General features: G+C 55.5%; 1 protein-coding gene across 1 annotated transcript in view; it reads left to right on the top strand.

The window, feature by feature from the left end:
- The window catches only part of CORO2B (coronin 2B), a 127191-nt gene extending 113287 nt beyond the window's left edge, over nucleotides 1-13904 (top strand). Inside the window, exons 5-12 of the mRNA XM_045810663.2 lie at nucleotides 488-652; nucleotides 2477-2593; nucleotides 2721-2825; nucleotides 3346-3442; nucleotides 6996-7108; nucleotides 7475-7565; nucleotides 7769-7908; nucleotides 11930-13904. Of these exons, the coding sequence (XP_045666619.2) occupies nucleotides 488-652; nucleotides 2477-2593; nucleotides 2721-2825; nucleotides 3346-3442; nucleotides 6996-7108; nucleotides 7475-7565; nucleotides 7769-7908; nucleotides 11930-12061 (960 nt within the window). The 3' untranslated portion in view covers nucleotides 12062-13904. The remainder of the gene's footprint in view (nucleotides 1-487; nucleotides 653-2476; nucleotides 2594-2720; nucleotides 2826-3345; nucleotides 3443-6995; nucleotides 7109-7474; nucleotides 7566-7768; nucleotides 7909-11929) is intronic.
- Nucleotides 13905-17654: the final 3750 nt, after the last annotated feature.

Genomic DNA, 17654 nt, shown 5'->3' with positions numbered 1-17654 from the left:
TGGGCATCGCCGGTGGGCCCATCATTGCCGGGGTCCACAGAGGCCATCTCTCCAGCTTTTCTGGCCCCTATGGATTAGAAGAGAAGGCCCACTCCTTCCCACACCCTCTTCCGAGCCACTTCTTAAATCTAGAAGTGGCTGCTGCCCTCTTGATGGGAAAAAGGAGCAACCAAAGTTGCTGGAGGGAAGAGAAGGGCATGCCCTCCCAAGAGGTGTGCCGGCCACGGGACCCTGGCCGGGAACACGAGTCCTTCTGGCTCGTAGCAGAAACTGAGCCCACGCTGGGGCTGGGCTCTGCCGAGGGACAGCCGTGGATTTGTGCGACAGGGAGCGTCAGCCTTTGATACAGAGTTTCACGCCCCGGCCTGCCTCCCAGCACAGCCCGACCCTGCATGGGGCGTCTCTCCCAGGGCCATCGGGTGCAGACGGGGGACAGACAGCTCGGGGCTCAGCCGCAGGGCCCACCCTCCCCACCCTCCCCTGGCAGGTCCTCATCTGGAACCTGGACGTGGGAGAGCCGGTGAAGATGATAGACTGCCACTCGGATGTGATCCTCTGCATGTCCTTCAACACGGACGGCAGCCTGCTCACCACCACGTGCAAGGACAAGAAGCTTCGCGTGATCGAGCCCCGCTCTGGCTGCGTCCTACAGGTGAAGCCCCACAGTCTTTGAGGGGAAGGGAAGGTGTCGGGATCTGGGGCGTGGCTCTCAGTCGGGCCTAGAGGAAACGGCTGTGCCAGCTCCCCTTCTCCCACGCACCTGCCCTGCACCTCCGAGAGCCAGCCGCTGGGTTCTGGGTTCTTCTCAGCTCGCAGAGCCCCTGCCTTATCTGCGTGGGGAAGGACCTTGGGACCCTTTCTCATCCCCACTGTACCCCTCTCCCCAGGTGGGATTCTTCTGGCCTGCTCGGGGGGGCAGAACGGGTGACCCCCTTCAGTGCACAAATCCCGGGGTGTTGCCCAATATGGGCCCAGGAGAGGGGGCTCTGGACTCGTGCCCGGCCACCTGCATGGGACGAGCCTGAGGGACATGGCTCAGGGCACCAGCCCCGGGGACGGCTCCTCGTGGGGAGGTTGACGGCGAATTCAGCTCCAGCTTGGTCTTTGAGTCTCCTGGGCCTTGACTGTGAGGAAGGGCTAGATGCCGTTTGGGAGTCAGAGAGGAACACTTCCCGAGCACCTACCGCGTGCCAGTCACGGGCCAGGTGGGACGGAAAACGTGGATGAAATGGGAGGTTTGCCTCCTACGCAAGAAAGGACTGATGCTTGACCTGGTGCCGTTTATCCTGGAAGAGCCCGAAATTGCAAGAGCAGAAAGTCATCTACTACCACCATGGGTAACGACCCTCAGAGCGACTAGCATCATCAGGGTCCAGCAGCCCCGACTCCGAGCTCGCTATGTGGCTCCGCGGCCTGACTCGCTGATCCCTCCTGACAGCCTGCTAACGTGGGCACGGCTACTCTCCCCGCTTCGCACGGGAACCGAGGCTTGGGGAGGGTTCGAGATGGAAGCTTAGACAGGTGGAGCTGGAATCCCAGCCCAGCCAGCGGCCCCCAGAGCCACTGCTGAACAGAGAACCCAGGCTCCACAGACACGACCCGGGCCGGAGAGGTGGGGCTCCTGGGGGCTACCCTCGTCGGGCAGGACCAGAAGGGACACCAGCCCGGGTCTCTGCGCTGCTCCGCCAGCCTCTGGTTTCAGACCTGATGCTGACTCATCCCAACAAAGGACTGTCGTGGGTTAGGAGGAAAAGGAAGGGTCACGAACCAAGAGGCCGGGGGGGGGGGGGGGGGGGGGAAGGAGGCGGAGGCTGGCCCGGTTAGAAGGAGTCCCGGTGAAGCCAGTAGGTGGAGCAGTGACCCGGGAGTCCCCTGAGCTCCTGAGCCTCATCTTGACCTCGGAGATGCCTTCCAGTAGGTGCTGTTGTGACACCTGGGAGAGATGCCTCGCTGAGAGCCCCTGGCACAGCTGACTTCAGCTCCCCCTTCCCCATCCCCACCCCCACCCCCTGGGACACGGCAGAAAGGCCTAGTTTCCCCACCCCAGGGCCCCTTAGCTCCACAGCACCTACGGTGGCCTCCTCTGGCGGCTGGAAGGAATCCCCACAGCAGTGAAGTGCTTCTCTCGCAGTTGCCGAGGCCAGAAGTCCAAAGTCAAGGCTGCGCTCCCCCTGAGACTCCGGGAGAGAACCCTCCCTCACCTCCTCCAGCTTGTTGGCCGCATCACTCCGCTCTCGGCCTCCGGAGTCACGTCACCTCCTCTGTGTGTCTGCAGCGCCTCCCTTTTTCTTACCTCTTCCAAGGATGCTCGTGATGACCTCTAGGGCCCCCTTAGATAATCCAAGGCGGTGAAGGACCCCATCTCACAGGCGCCACCGAGGGAGGCCTGGACCTAGCTTTTGGGGGCCCCATTCAGCCCACCACAGTTCCCTAGTGTCCGGGGCCCTGGCTCACCAGCTCTCTCTGTCCCCGCCAGGAGGCAAACTGCAAAAACCACCGAGTGAACCGGGTCGTGTTCCTGGGAAACATGAAACGGCTTCTCACGACAGGGGTCTCCAGGTGGAACACGAGACAAATTGCCCTCTGGGACCAGGTCAGCCACAGGGAGGCCGCTGCTGACATGGAAGGGTGGTCGCTCTGGGGGCTCTGCCGGGGTCAGGGAAGGCGGTAAGGGGCCATCTTGCCGGGACATAGGTTGATACCGGTCTCCATCCCCCCAGGAGGACCTGTCCATGCCCCTGATCGAGGAGGAAATTGATGGGCTGTCAGGCCTCCTGTTCCCCTTCTACGATGCTGACACCCACATGCTCTACCTGGCTGGAAAGGTAGTGGACGATGAGGGGCGGGAGGCGCTGGGGCAGCCTGTGGGAGAACCCGCCCCACTGGGTCCCTGCTCCTGCCCTGCCCCCTAAGAAGAGCCAGGCCAACCTCTCTGGGCTTTCCTGCTCATCCCCTCGGGCTCTCACTCTCCTCCACCAGAACCCGCCCACGGGTCTGCCATTCATTCCCACTGAAGTGTCAGTGACATCAGAGGTGCCCTGGGGTTTGCACCGGAATAAGGATCAGAGCCAGAAGTGTAGAGGACAGTGACTCATGGTGACATTTGAGGCACCTGCCAGGTGCTCTTTGGCAAATATGGCCTCGTGTATCAGAAGCGCTGTCTACACACACGGCGTCCCCACCCCACCACCCCCCTCAGTGCCCTGGGGCAGCCGGCCCTGGGTCTAGAGCCCAGGTCTCCCTGGCCTTTTGACCACCCCTGAGGCACAGCAGAGGCTTCCTTTAGCAGACCCCCGGGACCACCCCCCACTTTGCTCACCTCCCTCCCTCTCTCCCTGCCCCCAGGGAGATGGAAACATCCGGTACTACGAGATCAGCACTGAGAAGCCCTTCCTGAGTTACCTCATGGAGTTCCGCTCCCCAGCCCCGCAGAAAGGCCTAGGTAAGGGGGGGGGGGCTCCAGAGGCTTCCTTGGCTGTGATGCTGCGGAACGAGAAACCGGTCGTTTGGCTCACGGGTCACCCGTGCCTTGAAATGAACTAGCAGACTCAGAAGCCCACAGCTCCTGGGCCATCAGAAGAGGACCCACAGCTGCTGGCCCTCAGGTCAGCCTGCCCTCTTCAGCCAGCCCGTCAGCGCCCACCTGACGGACTGCTAGTCCACGGGGCCTGACACCCTGGTCTAAGGTCTAGGCCCAGACCCTTTCCCGAAGCCTTTGGGAAGCCAGGCCTCCCGGGTCTGGGAACAGCTCTGTTCTTGCCTGAGAGGACAGGAGAAAGTTCCAGGGGGTCCCCATCCCTGCACCCCCAGGCTCCCCGGTGTTTAGGCAAATCCTACAGAGGGCCCAGGATTGACGGAGCGTCACGAGTCAGGGCAGGGGTGAGATGTTCTTAACACCCCACATTCCACCACTAAAGCCTTACAGCAAAATGTTCATTCCTGTCAGCTAACACTGACAGCACGCGTCATTCAGCAATTCCCTGTTTGGGGTCGGAATCACCCAGTTGGAAGAAGTTTCTTCCGGGGCTCCGTTCCCTCCTTATCTTGGAGCCTGAGTCTGGCTTGTTCCCTGGGCGTCTGGTGTTACGGATAGGGCCTGAGAGCCGGCTTCCAGGTCGCCAGTGCTGGAAGGGCCCGAGAGCCCACCTCAGGGACTGACAGCAAGATGGCGGCCCAGAGATATGCCTGAAGTCCCAGTGACCATTCCTTTGACGTCAGCCTTCCCCGACTCTATCTTCTCCTCCTCTTCACTGTCACCTACCTCTTCATTGAGCAGAATAAAAAGCAGCCTGGACTTTAGAGTCAGACCTAGGTTTACATTCAGACTCAACTGTATACCTCACCCTTCTGAGGCTCAGTTTCTCCATCTGTGAAATAGGGAAAATCAAACCTACCTTCAGGTAGGGCTATTATAAAGTTTAGATAGAGCACTTGGCAGAACACCTGGTTCCTCCTGCTCTTTCACATAGTCATTCAACAAACACTGGGGAGCAGCCCCTAGACGCAGTGGTACAAAATACAGAACCCAGCCTTACTCTCGTGGAACTCACATTCCATTAAAGGGAGACAGATAATAAACAAATAAGGGAGGAAAATCCTGGATGGTCATAAATTCTAGGCAGAGATTCATATAAGAACAGAGAGCAACTAGGGCCTATTTGGGACCAGGTAGTCAGGGAAGGCCTCGCTGCGGAGGTGACCTTTTAAGCCAAGATCTGAAAGGCAGGAAGGGGGAAGAGTAGGGCCAGCAGAAGGAGAAGTTGGTGCAAAGTCCCTTGGCAAGAATGAGCCTGGCAGGTTCTAGAAACAGAACGGAAATCAGTATGACTAAGTATAGGCTCTGTAATGTAGCAGAAGATGGGGAGAGGGTTGGGACGTGAATCTGGAGCTGAGGGCAGGGGCCAGACGCCATGGGATGGATTAGAAGGATGTATTCTTGAAGGAGTCTCCAGAGAAACAGGGGGAAGAAATATATATACATATATATATATATATATTAGAAATCCATATATATATATATATATATATATATATATATATATATATATATGGATTTATGAGGAACTGGCTCACACAACTACGGAGGATGAGAAGTCCCATGACTGGGGCACCTGGGTGGCGCAGTTGGTTAAACGTCTGCCTTTGGCTCAGGTCATGATCTCAGGGTCCTGGGATCCAACCCCGTGTTGGGCTCCCTGCTCAGCGGGGAGTGTGCTTCTCCTTCTCCCTCTGCCCCTCCCCCTGTTCATGCCCTCTCTCTCGCAAATAAATAATAAAATCTTAAGAAAAAGTCCCATGATCTGCTGGCTTCCTGGAGACCCAGGAAAGCTGACGGTGTCATTCAGTCCAAGTCTAAAGACCCGAGAACCAAGGGAGTTGATGGTGCGAATCCCAGTCTAAGGGCAGGAGAAGACGACATGAGCGGTCCCAGTTCCGACAGGGAGGCAGGAAGAAAAGGAGTGACTTCCTCCTTCCTCTCCCTTTTGCTCTGTTCAGACCCTCCGCGGTTTAGATGATACCCATCCACCCTGGGGAGGGTGACCTTCTTTCCAGAGCCCACGGACACGTACAGTGAACCGTTACACAGGGGAAGGAGTTTGGGTTTTACTGGGAACTCACTGGAGGGTTTTCTTTGTCTTCGGCAGACAGGTGGGAGATGGGACAGCGTGATGCGATCTGAGATGTTAGTCTAAGGTTGCTCTGGCTTCTGTAGGGAGAATGGATTTGGAAAGGACAGGAGGGAGGCAGAGAGACCAATTTGGAGGCCACTGTGGCCTTCTAGCCAAGAAAGGATGGTAGCTGGTGAGGGGGGCAGGAAGATGGGGTGATGAATCCCTTTAGGAAGTAGGGTCAGCAGGACTTGAGGAAGAGGGAGGAGGAGGGAGGAAGCAGGGAGAACTGTTTCTCCTCTCCCCCTCGCCTGTGGCCACTGTGGAGCGTCTGCCATGAGCCAAGCACTTGTCGTAGGCTCAGAGAGGCTAAGCAACTCACCCTAGGCAGGTCGCATAGACCCTAAATGGCAGAGCCAGAATTCAAAGCCAGGACTGCTGGCTCTAAATTCCACTTGGGTACCTTTACAGTACCTCCTTCCAGCTCCCAGAATTCCTTTATCTCTAAGAGCAGCTTTCCATTCTGGTCAAGGAGAGCTGGGACCTTAACTCAGTTTCACATCAGGGAAAAAGAAACTAACGTTATCTGTGCTCACGATGAGGCCAGGCAGTCAATGAGCATCTTCTCGCTCAGTCCCCTGACCATCTCAGGAAGGGTCCTGCTGTCCGCCTCTAACCAGCCAGGGAACCTGAAGCTCAGAGATGCAGAGATTTGCCCTGGGTCGCCCAGCCAGAGGGAGGGGCAGAGTCAAGACTCAGAACCAGGTGCGTCTGACCCCAAAGCTTGCGTTCCAAACCCCACACCGTTCAGATTCCTCAGTCGGTATATAGCAGACACCGCTGTTAGGAACACGGTGGCCAGTGCACACACGTGGATAGTAGGACACGCACGCACGCACACACACACACCCTTGTCGGCCCCAGATGTACGACGGGACAGCACTCTCAGGCTGGAGGGCTCATGGAGAAAGGTTTCTCTCTCCTCCGCTCTCTCTGAGAACCAAACACAGAGGCTGAGGGAAGCTAGTGTATTTTAGAAGGTGACAGGCTCAGTGGCCCAGCCCCAGCCATCCTCTGTGACCTGCAGCAAACCCCTTTCCCTAGACCGGCAGGAGTCTCATCCGTCAAAAGAATGGAATAGACTCGAATATTTCAATAGCTCCTCCCAGTTACAAAAGGCCCCCATTCTAAAGCGGGCACTTGGTGAGCCAGGTCTGGCCCGAGGGCCTGATCTGAGATGGTACCACCCAGACACAGAGCCTGGCTCGAGAAGCCCCCAGAGCACCTGCTGCCCTGTGCATAGATCCTTGCCTCCTAAGTGCTCAGGGAGGAGGGGCGCTGACGGGGGCAGCCCGGACCCATGGAGCTGCGTGTGCCTGTCCGCAGGGGTCATGCCGAAGCATGGGCTGGACGTGTCAGCGTGCGAGGTGTTCCGCTTCTATAAGCTGGTGACTCTCAAGGGCCTCATCGAGCCCATCTCCATGATTGTGCCCCGGAGGGTGAGTGGGGCTGCGCTGGGCTCCAAAGGGACCCCCCACATTGAATCCTAGCTGGCTCGCCACAGACTGACACCTGAGGAACCCAGAAGAAGAAGGTCCTGTGGACTGGGGACTCCGGGCCCAATTTGGGTGGTGGCGGGGGGGGGGGGGGGTGGGGGGGGGTAAGATCAGGGCGGTTCCAGGGTGGGGACAGTCTGGCTTGCTGACAAATGCTGGGTGGGGATTCCAATCGGGAGACGCCCGAGGGCTGAGGCTTGGAGGCAGGACAGCCGGAGCCTGGTGAGAGGTCTGCAAGGAGGGGCTGCTGAAAAGCAGGGGTTCTTTCAGCGGCCCCCATCTGTCCCCCTTCTGCTCCCCCCACTGCAGTCGGATTCCTACCAGGAAGATATTTACCCCATGACGCCGGGCACGGAGCCAGCTCTGACCCCCGATGAATGGCTGGGGGGCATCAACCGAGGTACTGCAGGGGGTGGGCTTCCCAGGAGAGGCTTGGAGACGGCAGCTTTTGCCTTCACTCTGGTTCACCCATTGCCCTTTGCGTAGCGTCCTTCTTTACACCCCCCACGCTCGGCCAGCTGTCAAGCATGGTGTGAATGAAAGACATCGCTCCTTGACGCGCCACCAAATTGTCAGCATGAACGTTTCCCTTGCCTTTCTTAGATCCTGTGCTGATGTCTTTGAAGGAAGGCTATAAGAAGTCCTCAAAAATGGTATTTAAGGCTCCCATCAAAGAAAAGAAGAGCGTTGTGGTCAATGGAATAGATTTATTAGAGAATGTCCCGCCCAGGACAGAGAACGAGGTAAGGAATATAAGTTATTCCCTCTCCAGGTCCTGGAAGAGCGAGACCTTTACATTTCAATTATGGGCTTCAGGCCTTTCAGCTGGCTCCATCTGGGGCATTTTTCTTTCTGTGACAAATACCATAAGTAGCCTGCTATTGGCTTCCGTTGCCTCTGACCCCAATAAATAAAGGCTGGGATATGGTAGCGCTATTGATGCCCCCACCCCACCCCAGCCCTCACTAACCCACACAGTCCCGCGTCTCATTTCAGAGCGGGGCTGTCACTTGCTGTTACAGGAGTTATAAATTGCTGACCAACAGAGGAAATGCTGGCCTCATGCCTTACATCATGCCTTCCTCCCTGGCATTGTGGCCGGATGGGGTCTGACAGTTCCCTGTTTGGGGGGAAGAGGCTGTGTTTATGAAGGTACTTTGCACCCTTTAGAATGGGAGCAGCTCATTCAGGGGCAACCATAGCTGGGGCTTATCCATGCCCCCCGAAGTCCTCTCCCCTCTCGACTGTACCACCAGGCCCTGGTGCCAGGGACAGAGTTCGGCTCAGCCAGGGTCCACAGGTGCCTGCCCTGTGCCAGGACTTGGCTTGATGCAGCTCAAGTAGAGATGGGCTGCATGGAGCCACCCGCATCTGAGTCCCGGTTCTGCTATTGCCCGGCTGTGCCCATGCAGGTTTCCTGTCTTTCTCATGGTAAAGTTCGGTGGGGGGTGGGGGGGTGGGATAACACATAGGAATAACACAAGGTATTTCCTAAGGGTCTAGCACTCGTCCTGGCCCATAGGAAGTGCTCAATGAGGCTCCCTGTATTAGTTATCTATTGCTATGTAAGACGTCACCCCAAAACTTAGTGACTTAAACCCACAAATATTTATTATCTCATAGTATCTCAGAACGGACACCATGGTTCACGGTCTCTCGTGAGACCTTGTAGTTAAATTGGCGGCTAGGCTGCAGCCACATCTGAAGGCTCAGCCGGGGAAGGATCTGCTTCCAAGTTCACTCACATGGCCGCTGGAAGGACTCATTTCCTCACGGGTTGTTGGACTGAGGGTCTCAGTTCCCCATGGACTATCAGCCAGAGGCCTCCCTCAGGCCCTAACCGTATGGACCTCTCAGCAGGGCAGCTCACAACATGGCGGTTGGCTTCCCTCAGAGTGAGCAAGAGAAGGTGTCCAAGATGGGAGAGTCACAGTCTTTTTGTAACCTAACCTTGGGAATGACAGCCCACCACTTCTGCCATCTTCTATTCATCTGAAGCAAGTTACTAGGTCCAGTCCACCCTTGAGGGGTGGGGTAATGTCGGGGCCATCTTAAAGGTCTCTTGTCACACCAACTTACGATTATCACTGTTATTCATAAAAAGATTATTCCTGACCTCCAAGACCTCACAGTCTTATAGGGAAATTTGAAAGGTAAACTGATAATTGCTATAAAATATATTTAGTACCATTATAGAGGGATGGTCAAATGTTTAGGATTGGATGGAATCAAGTGAGAAATGAGATTTGCCTCAAAATAATTTCTGAAAGAAGTGGAGCAGGTGAAGCGGGTAGGAGTAGAGATAAACCAAGAATGGCCGCATATTCTTTCTTGAAGCCGATTGGTGAGTACTTGGAAGTTCATAGTGCTAACCTTTCCACTTTTGTATCTATTCGGCATTTTCCATTAAAAAAAAATTTTTGTAAGCACCCTGAGAAGGTAACAGGTACCTGAGTTGCTGGGATAGCCCCGGGGGGGCCCTACCAAGAGCCCGAGCTCAGTTCTGGAGCCCATGTGGGGGAGGGGGGGTTGAGCAGTTGTGAAATCAAGTAACATTTCATTAAAGCTTGTTTATATGAACGGGGAAACTGAGGACCCAGAGGGAAATTTTCAAGGGTCTCCGAGCAGGCAACACAGAGCCCACAGTCTGTCTGCACTGAAGCTTGTGCTTCTTTGTTATTGCAAAGAAATCTGCCCAGAGCCTTTTGACTCTGGGTTTACCCACAATTTAAACCATCGCAGCCAATGGGAAACAACCAATTAGAAAAATGGACTGTAAATGGTGGACACGTGGGTCTACGTGTGAAGAGAAACCGGTAGCTCGATCCAGGGGAGGAGACTTAATACAACTCTGAATTTTACTAAAAATCAGTTCATCGTACACTTCAAAGGAGTGGAACTTAGGGTATGTGAATTACACCTCGATAAAACTGTTTGTTTTTTTTAAACAAAAGCTGGGGCGCCTGGGTGGCGCAGTCGTTAAGCGTCTGCCTTCGGCTCAGGACGTGATCCCGGCGTTCTGGGATCGAGCCCCACATCAGGCTTCCCTGCTGGGAGCCTGCTTCTTCCTCTCCCACTCCCCCTGCTTGTGTTCCCTCTCTCGCCGGCTTTCTCTCTCTGTCAAATAAATAAATAAAATATTAAAAAAAACAAAAAACAAAAAACAAAAGCTGACCAAAAATTGATGCAAAGGAATTTGAGAACTTGGAAGCCACAGGCGTGTATGGAATCATTTAATGCAGGGCAAATAACACGTCATCGCTTCAAAAAGATGTAACCAGGACTGATCGGTTGGTTAAAAAAAAAAAAAGCCAGTTAAAGAAAGAATCATACAAATGATAGAGACATTCTTTAAACCATTCATTTTCTTTTTTTTTATTTTTTAAAGATTTTATTTATTCGACAGAGATAGAGACAGCCAGCGAGAGAGGGAACACAAGCAGGGGGAGTGGGAGAGGAAGAAGCAGGCTCCTAGCGGAGGAGCCTGACGTGGGGCTCGATCCCAGAACGCCAGGATCACACCCTGAGCCGAAGGCAGATGCTTAACCGCTGTGCCACCCAGGCGCCCCTAAACCATTCATTTTCATTTAATGCATTAAGTAAACAGTGCTCACTTCGGCAGCACATAGACTAACACGGTAAAATAAATAAATATGTAAATCCTATTTTGACGCAGGACCAAGACTTTTCTTTGAGGAGCTTCCTGTTTGGGAATCTATGTCTTTCACAAAGAAATCATCCTTTCGTTCCAAATGGCAGTTTCGATTCCTTCGAGGTAGAGCAAGAAAACAAAGCCTGAGGGTTTTTTCGGAGTGCTCCCCCATTTTTTTCTTGCTTAAGACAGATTTATTGAGGTCTAATTTCCCTGTGGTAAAAACCGTCCTTTGTAGTGTCCAGCTCCGTGAGTTTTGACAAACCCATCCAGCCAGGTCACCACTCCGGGACCATCTGTAAGATATCAACTATTGCCAAGCCTTTATGTTTATACCGCCCACCTGCCCGGAACTCAGGAGCCACTCGGTTACCACCCGCTTTATCTAAAGCGAGCAGCTTAGTTTTCATGGAACGACAAGTCTCTGTCCGCAGCATTCCTCCAGAGTCGCTCCCATCTCACTAAAGTATACACGATCCAGTGCGGCTCACACCAGGGAGTGGGAGGACACCCCCAAGTGCGTGTCAGGAACGTTCCGTCCAAGGGTGGGGGGTCCTCACGTGGCCCGCTGCTTTGCGGGACTCAGTGGTTTTGCCAGCACCTGTCCGTCTGTGTTCTGGTGGAAGGGGCGGGACTGGTGAATCCAGGGCCTTGTCTCAGGGAAGGGCTGTCCCAGCCTTCTGCTTGCCCGTGTCCACCCCAGCCAGCGAATCGGGGTGCGGTGTGGCCCTTGGTGGCAGAAAAGCTGGCTTCCATTCTGCATCCTCGGCTTCCCTGAGAAGAGAAGGATACAAAACATTGTAGAAAGTTGCCCCTTCAGAATGGTAAACAAGAGTATTCTGTCTGCACCCCTAAAAGGGTGAGCTGGAGATATTTGGGAAGGGGGGGCGGTGTTGGACTCCCAGGGGAAGTGGGAGCCCGTGAGCTGGGTCTGGAGAAGGGCACGCTGCAGGCACAAGAGCCTCTGGGGATACTAAAGAGGGTCAGGGGGAAGCCCGGGGACAAGGGGTGGAGGCCGGGGCGGGGGGAGCGGGGCGTGACACCCACTTGCAAAATCGCCGTCTCACCTGCTTTCTCCGGCGGCCCCGCCGCCCCTCTCTTCGCCGCCCCAGCTCCTCCGAATGTTCTTCCGGCAGCAGGATGAGATCCGGCGGTTGAAAGAGGAGCTGGCCCAGAAGGACATCCGCATTCGGCAGCTGCAGCTGGAGCTGAGAAACTTGCTCAACAGCCCCAAGAACTGTTAGCTCCCGGCGGGGCTGCCTTCTCAGCTGACCTCCGACCTCGCCGCGGTTTCCACGCGCCCCTTCACTCCCCCTTCTCCGGCGCCCCCAGACACAGAGCCGGGCCTGGAGCTGGGGACAGCCCGAGGACCCCGCCTGCCACCTTGAGGCCTGGAAGCTGACCTTGGACCTCTCGACCTCCTGCTGAGAAAGTCCTCAGCCTCTCCTGGAGACCTGTGGCTGGAGACCTGCCCTTTCCCTGCCACCCCAGCAGCCTCAGCCACCCCTCGGAGGGGCAGAGACCACAGACTCCCTGCCGGGTGCCCTCAATGAACCGGGGGGCAGAGGGCCAAGCCAGGCCCCCAGGAGATGGAGAACTTGAACTATTCCCCTGCCAAGGGGCTGCCAGGACATCTCGGCCCTCCTGGCCGGGGCTCACAGCATCCCTGCCGAGTGCACCGTAAGGGCTGGATTCCAGGCCTGGGGTGTTCGGCCTCCCCTCCCCGCACCTCCCTCCCCTCCCTGGCAGCCCCGCAAGCCTGACTCACCTGACAAGGGCTGCAAGCAGCCCAGCTCCTTTCTGTCCCTTGCCCCCTCTCTCTTGTCTTCAGGGAATTAAGAGGATTGCTCACCAAGGCCATAATGACCCCTTGCCTTCCCATGATTCTCTTCAAAGCTCTTGGAACACCCCTTTCCCGTTTAATTTGTGAGGTAGGCAGGGTAGGGAATAGTGTCCCCATTTTACGAAGGACGGAACTGAGGGTTGCAATGGGGAAGTGACTCACTAAGTCACCCAGAAGGTCAACAGTTGACCCAGGACCAGGACCCAGTGTGTCCAGACTCCGGGCCGGGGCCCTTCCCACTGCATCAAGATGCCAATCCCATGGGGGCTTCCCCAGTGCCCAAGTCTCTGTGGAGAAAGAGAACTGGAAGCCACTGCTACCATCTGCCCAACACCAGTAGTGCCAATGTGTCACACTGCCCAGTTGAGGCCCTTCCCACTCGGTGCCCCGGCCCCCACCCTCTGCTCTCCCTCCCCAGGGGACTCCCTCAGATGAGGCCCCTTCCTCCTGGAAGCCGAGGCTGAGAAGGGTGGAGCTCGGCCCTGGGGACGGCAGAGCAGGGGTCCGATCACTTCGAGGGATGCTCCGCGCGCGTCTCTCACCACTGCTGTCTCAGCCACTTTCAGCCTTACGCTCCTAGAAGGACCACAGCCCCTCACGTCCGTATAGCACTTTAAAGTTTACACGGTTCTTTGACCCGTAGGATCTCATTTAAGCCTCACCTCCGCTCCAAGAGGTGGGAAGCATTCTCTCCATTTGCAGATGAGGACACAGAAGTGGCCCAAGGTCACAGGACTCTTTGAGACGCCGTAGTTCATTGGGTCGTCTACACATTTTTGTTTCCTTATCTTCTCCCGCCACGTCCCACTACCCACAGAGTCTATAAACACTGCTGTCAGAAAAGTCACAATTTGGGGGCGAGATCTGGCCTGGGGGTCAAGAAATGGGTGTCCACTCCTCTCTCATTAGCTAGGATCTACTAGATGCATTGTGCTCCACCCCTGCTTTTCCCGTGGCCACCCTGCAGTACATCCCTCCACCGAGGCCGGGGCTCCCTCAGCCCCTCCAGGTCACCTGGGCAGGGAAAGCCCCCAGCCCTCAGGCTTTTGCTCCAAGAACCCTCCACCCTCTGGGCCAGCTAAAGCAGGGTCTCCGGGCCCTCCACCCCCCGCAGCTAGACAGTGTCCGTTCTCATCTCCTCACACTTCTGGACCTTTTTTTTCTTCCCCATTGACCTTTGTGGTCTTCTGTGATTATTTATGCTGCCTCCCAAGGATAGAATTGAAATAAAATGTTTTCAACTTATCAAATCTGGGCATGACCCTCTCATTTAACCCCAGGGGCTGCCGTTCTTGGTCAAGTGGTATCTTGATGGTCAACTTCCCAGCCACAGCTTTCGCCTTTCTGGAACGACAAACCATGTCTGTACCTACAGATATCATTTCACACTTTTGTTCATCCACAGCAGGGCTTCTGATCCAGCACCACTGGTTCAGACAATTCTAGATAATTCGTTGCTGTGAGGGCTGTCCTACCACTGTAAGCCGTTCAGCAATATCCCTGGCCTCTGCCGAGTAGACGCCATAGCCACCCCTACTCAGTTGTGACCAATAAAAATGTTTCCAGGTATCACTCAATGTCCCCTAGGATATGAAAATCGCCCCCAGTTGAGAAGCACTGTTCTTCAGTTATTCGGGAAGCATCTGCTCTGTATCCAGCCCGGGGCTGGCGTCTGGGGGACGCCTGTGCTTTACGCTGAATGACGCTTCGTAGTTTCCTTATACTTGACTCTTGATCTTCACAGCCGCTCTAGATGCTGTGTTCTAAAATTATGTCCATTTTCAAGAAGAGCAATCAGATCAAGAGCCATGACACGCTCAAGGTCACTCAGCTGCCGTAGTGGGGAAGACGCACAAGGATGTGGATTTTCTGAGCCCGGAGCTGGAGGAAGCACACATGCCCGGTCCGCCAGCCAGGCTCACCGCCGGGTGGAGTCTGGTCCGAAAGGAGAGCTGGGGCCCATCATGAGACAAGAGATGCTGGGCAGGGGCTGCCAGGCCACTGGGAGACACTCCGTCTCTCACCAAGCCAAGGTCGTCATGGAGCAGGGTTGTCAGGCTGCAAAGTAGACGGTGTGGGGCAGGGTGGACACCACAGGAAACTCAGAAGAGCCAGAGGAAGGCAGGGAAAGTCTTAGAAAAGAAGGCTGGAGAGGAGATGGCAAAGGGAAGCAGAGGAGCGTTGGGCAGGGCGCCAGAGACCGGGAGGGTGGTTCGAGCTCAGCTCTGCCTCTAACTGGCTGTGTGACCTTGAGTAATTCGCTACTCGTCTCTGGCCTTCACTTTCTTCTTCTGTAAAATGAGGGAATAAGACAACTTTAGGGTTCCTTCCTGGTCTAACACTTCAGTTTCCATTACGCCAGCAGTTGAGAGAATGGGACAAATCGCCAAGAGCACCCAGAGTCCAGCTCAATTAGTACAAACGAGAAATAGGTCAGCAGAAGGGAAACAGCGGAACAGTGTCTTACGGGGCTTGGGTGCAGGAAAGTACTTTTGCCAAACATGAGTTCGAACACAGACACCCCTAGAGTCTCTGCTCCAGAGCAACGCACAAAGTCCTGGGCTTGAAAAAAATGTTAAGGTCACTGAGAGTCCGGTTATGGAGGGCTCCTTCCCCTGGCTGGGACGCCGGGAAGATGCTTTCTACCTCGACTGAGACATTCTCCTCCCCGGGTCCAGGGGAGCAGGTGAATGGACAACGAGACCTGTCTCTTGTGTGCCTCTGTCCCACTGAATCCCCAGTTCTGAGCCCAACTGGCCAGCTCTTTAAGCATTACTGAAATAATGGCAAATTGTCCAAGGTCAGGGTTAAATGTGACTTCCCCCCAAGTAGCCCATTTTCCCAACTGCATTGCTGAATAACCCATCCTCTCTTCACTGGTTGTCTTTAGATCCTTTAGTTCTCATTTACTAGAAAATATTCCGTGCCTGGTCTGTGATGCTGAGCTCTCTTCGATTGCTGTAACAACGTAGGAAAGCAAACCCCTTTATGGTTCTTTGCACCTGCTTCTACTCCCGTGTCCCCACCACATGCATGCTCCCTTCTTTTCTCCAGGTGAGGACATCTTAGGCTAAACTCCAGATCCTTCTCTTCTATGGAGAGGTCCCTCCTGGGCATGCCTAGAACTCCTTGTCCTGCACCCTAGACACCTGCCTGAGTTTTCAACAGAGTCCAACACACGCTCAGTAGCTGGATCTACTCAGTACTGGGTGCTGGGAACCCAGAAATAGGAAAGAACCAGGCCTGCCCTTGAGGGGCTCAGCCAGGAGTCTATCTGTGGGCATCATGTCTCCCAGCGGGACATAGAACCGCTGGAGGCTGGAATGAGCTTCCCTTCTGCTGGGTTCAGTGTAGGGTAAGTGGTTGTTTGGGGATTTGTTGTCTCCTGGGTTCTCTTCCAGCCAGATTCCTGAGATTCCGAGATGGGCTTGGGGCATTTTTAGACTCTCTCCTGGTGCTGAGCAGAACATCCTGGGTTGCCAGAGTACCACGTGGGATGTGGCTGCTTCTTCACTGTGGGAAATGACTTCATACCGAAAACACCCCCACCGCAAGGCCCCTGCTTCCCGCCTTACTGTTTGGAAGGGCCACACGCACTGACGGGGGCTGCTCGGAGCAGGAGCAGACACTTACCTCGACCACAGGAAGCATTACCAGCTCCCTTTCCTCCCCGGCGGGCGTGTGGAGCGGGGAGGGGAAGACGGCCCTGTCTGGGATGTTGGCAGAAGCTCCTTGTTCTCTGTGCACATGTGTTTCTATTTGGAAACAAGCTGCAGTCTGTCTTTCCTTGGCATTTTAATTCGGTCACAAACACAAATGGGTCAGCCTTACTTGGCACAGGTGAGCACCTACAGGGCTAGGTCTGAGCAGTCCTACCAAGTTCCTGGCTCCGAGCCTCTCCCTGACACCTGGCTTCACACTGCCAGCTACTTCCCATTAGTACGAAGCCCCTTTGGGTTAAGCACTGCCCTTGCCGGAGCCCTCTTCGTAGACATATGCGTCCCTGAGGTTGGGATGCTAGCGTGAGTAAGGTCAACACAGCTCGTGAGGAAAACATGGGGCAGTGGAAACGGGAGGGCCTCACGTGGGAGGAGGGCAGTGGGATGGAGATCTGGGATTTCAAGGTCACAGTGATTAAGGCAAGAGTCGAAGACCAGAAAGGGTTTGCTGGGAGCCTGAATCCAGCCAGCAGGTGGCAGCTGATGGCCTTCCTATCAAGCCCAGTTTTCCTGTGCTGGGTCCCTTCTGCCACCTCCCGCGCCACCCCAGAGTTAATGACACAACCGTAGGCACCAGGACATCATGGCAAAGCAGACCCACGGGAAGAGCCACGATCTGATATGCCCCAAGTATAGAGGACGGGAGGCTCAAAAGGGCAGCCGGGCCTTCTCACGGCCCCAGCCCAGCTGCCTCCAAAAAGCAGCCAGAGGAGGGCGCTCACGCCTCCTTCCTCCAAGGCCACCTGCCAGGAGGAGCTGGAAAGAGGCTAGATCTGGATTCCTGGCCTGGTCCAGTCCCTGACCTGCTCTGTGACCTTGAACAGCTTTTCCCCCACCCCCTTAGGGACAATGACAGGGAAGGCCTGGAGAGGCTGCAATTGCAGGAGGCTTGGGCCTGAGGAGGGGAGTGAAGGAAGAGCTGGGGAGGGGAAGGATGGGGAAGGAAAGGGGGAGTGAGAGGAGCAGGGGTCCAGGCCGGCCCAGCTGTGGGGCTCACCAGCCCCAGCCTGTGCAGTTTCCAGGAAGTTACCGAGGAGAGCAACAGGAGCAGCCTGGGGTACAGGAAGAGGGGTCGCAGCCAGACCACAGAAGCCCTAAATCCTTGCTCTGCGGGGCTGCGCTCCACTTGCCGCAACCGGGAGCCAAGGAAGGAATGGAAACAGGAATGGACACGTCCCTCCAGCTGCTGTGAGGGGAAAGGATCAGAGGGCAGCCCTGAAGCCCGGAGCCCAGTGGGGGCTGGCAGGCTAGTGGTCCAGGGGGAAACACGGGGCG

The sequence above is a fragment of the Ursus americanus genome, chromosome 28, assembly GCF_024610735.1.
Source record: "Ursus americanus isolate L20-20 chromosome 28, mUrsAme1.1.p, whole genome shotgun sequence".
Lineage (NCBI taxonomy): Eukaryota > Metazoa > Chordata > Mammalia > Carnivora > Ursidae > Ursus > Ursus americanus.
The sequence above is the reverse complement of the archived record's forward strand: the minus strand, read 5'-3'. Positions and strand labels throughout refer to the sequence as shown.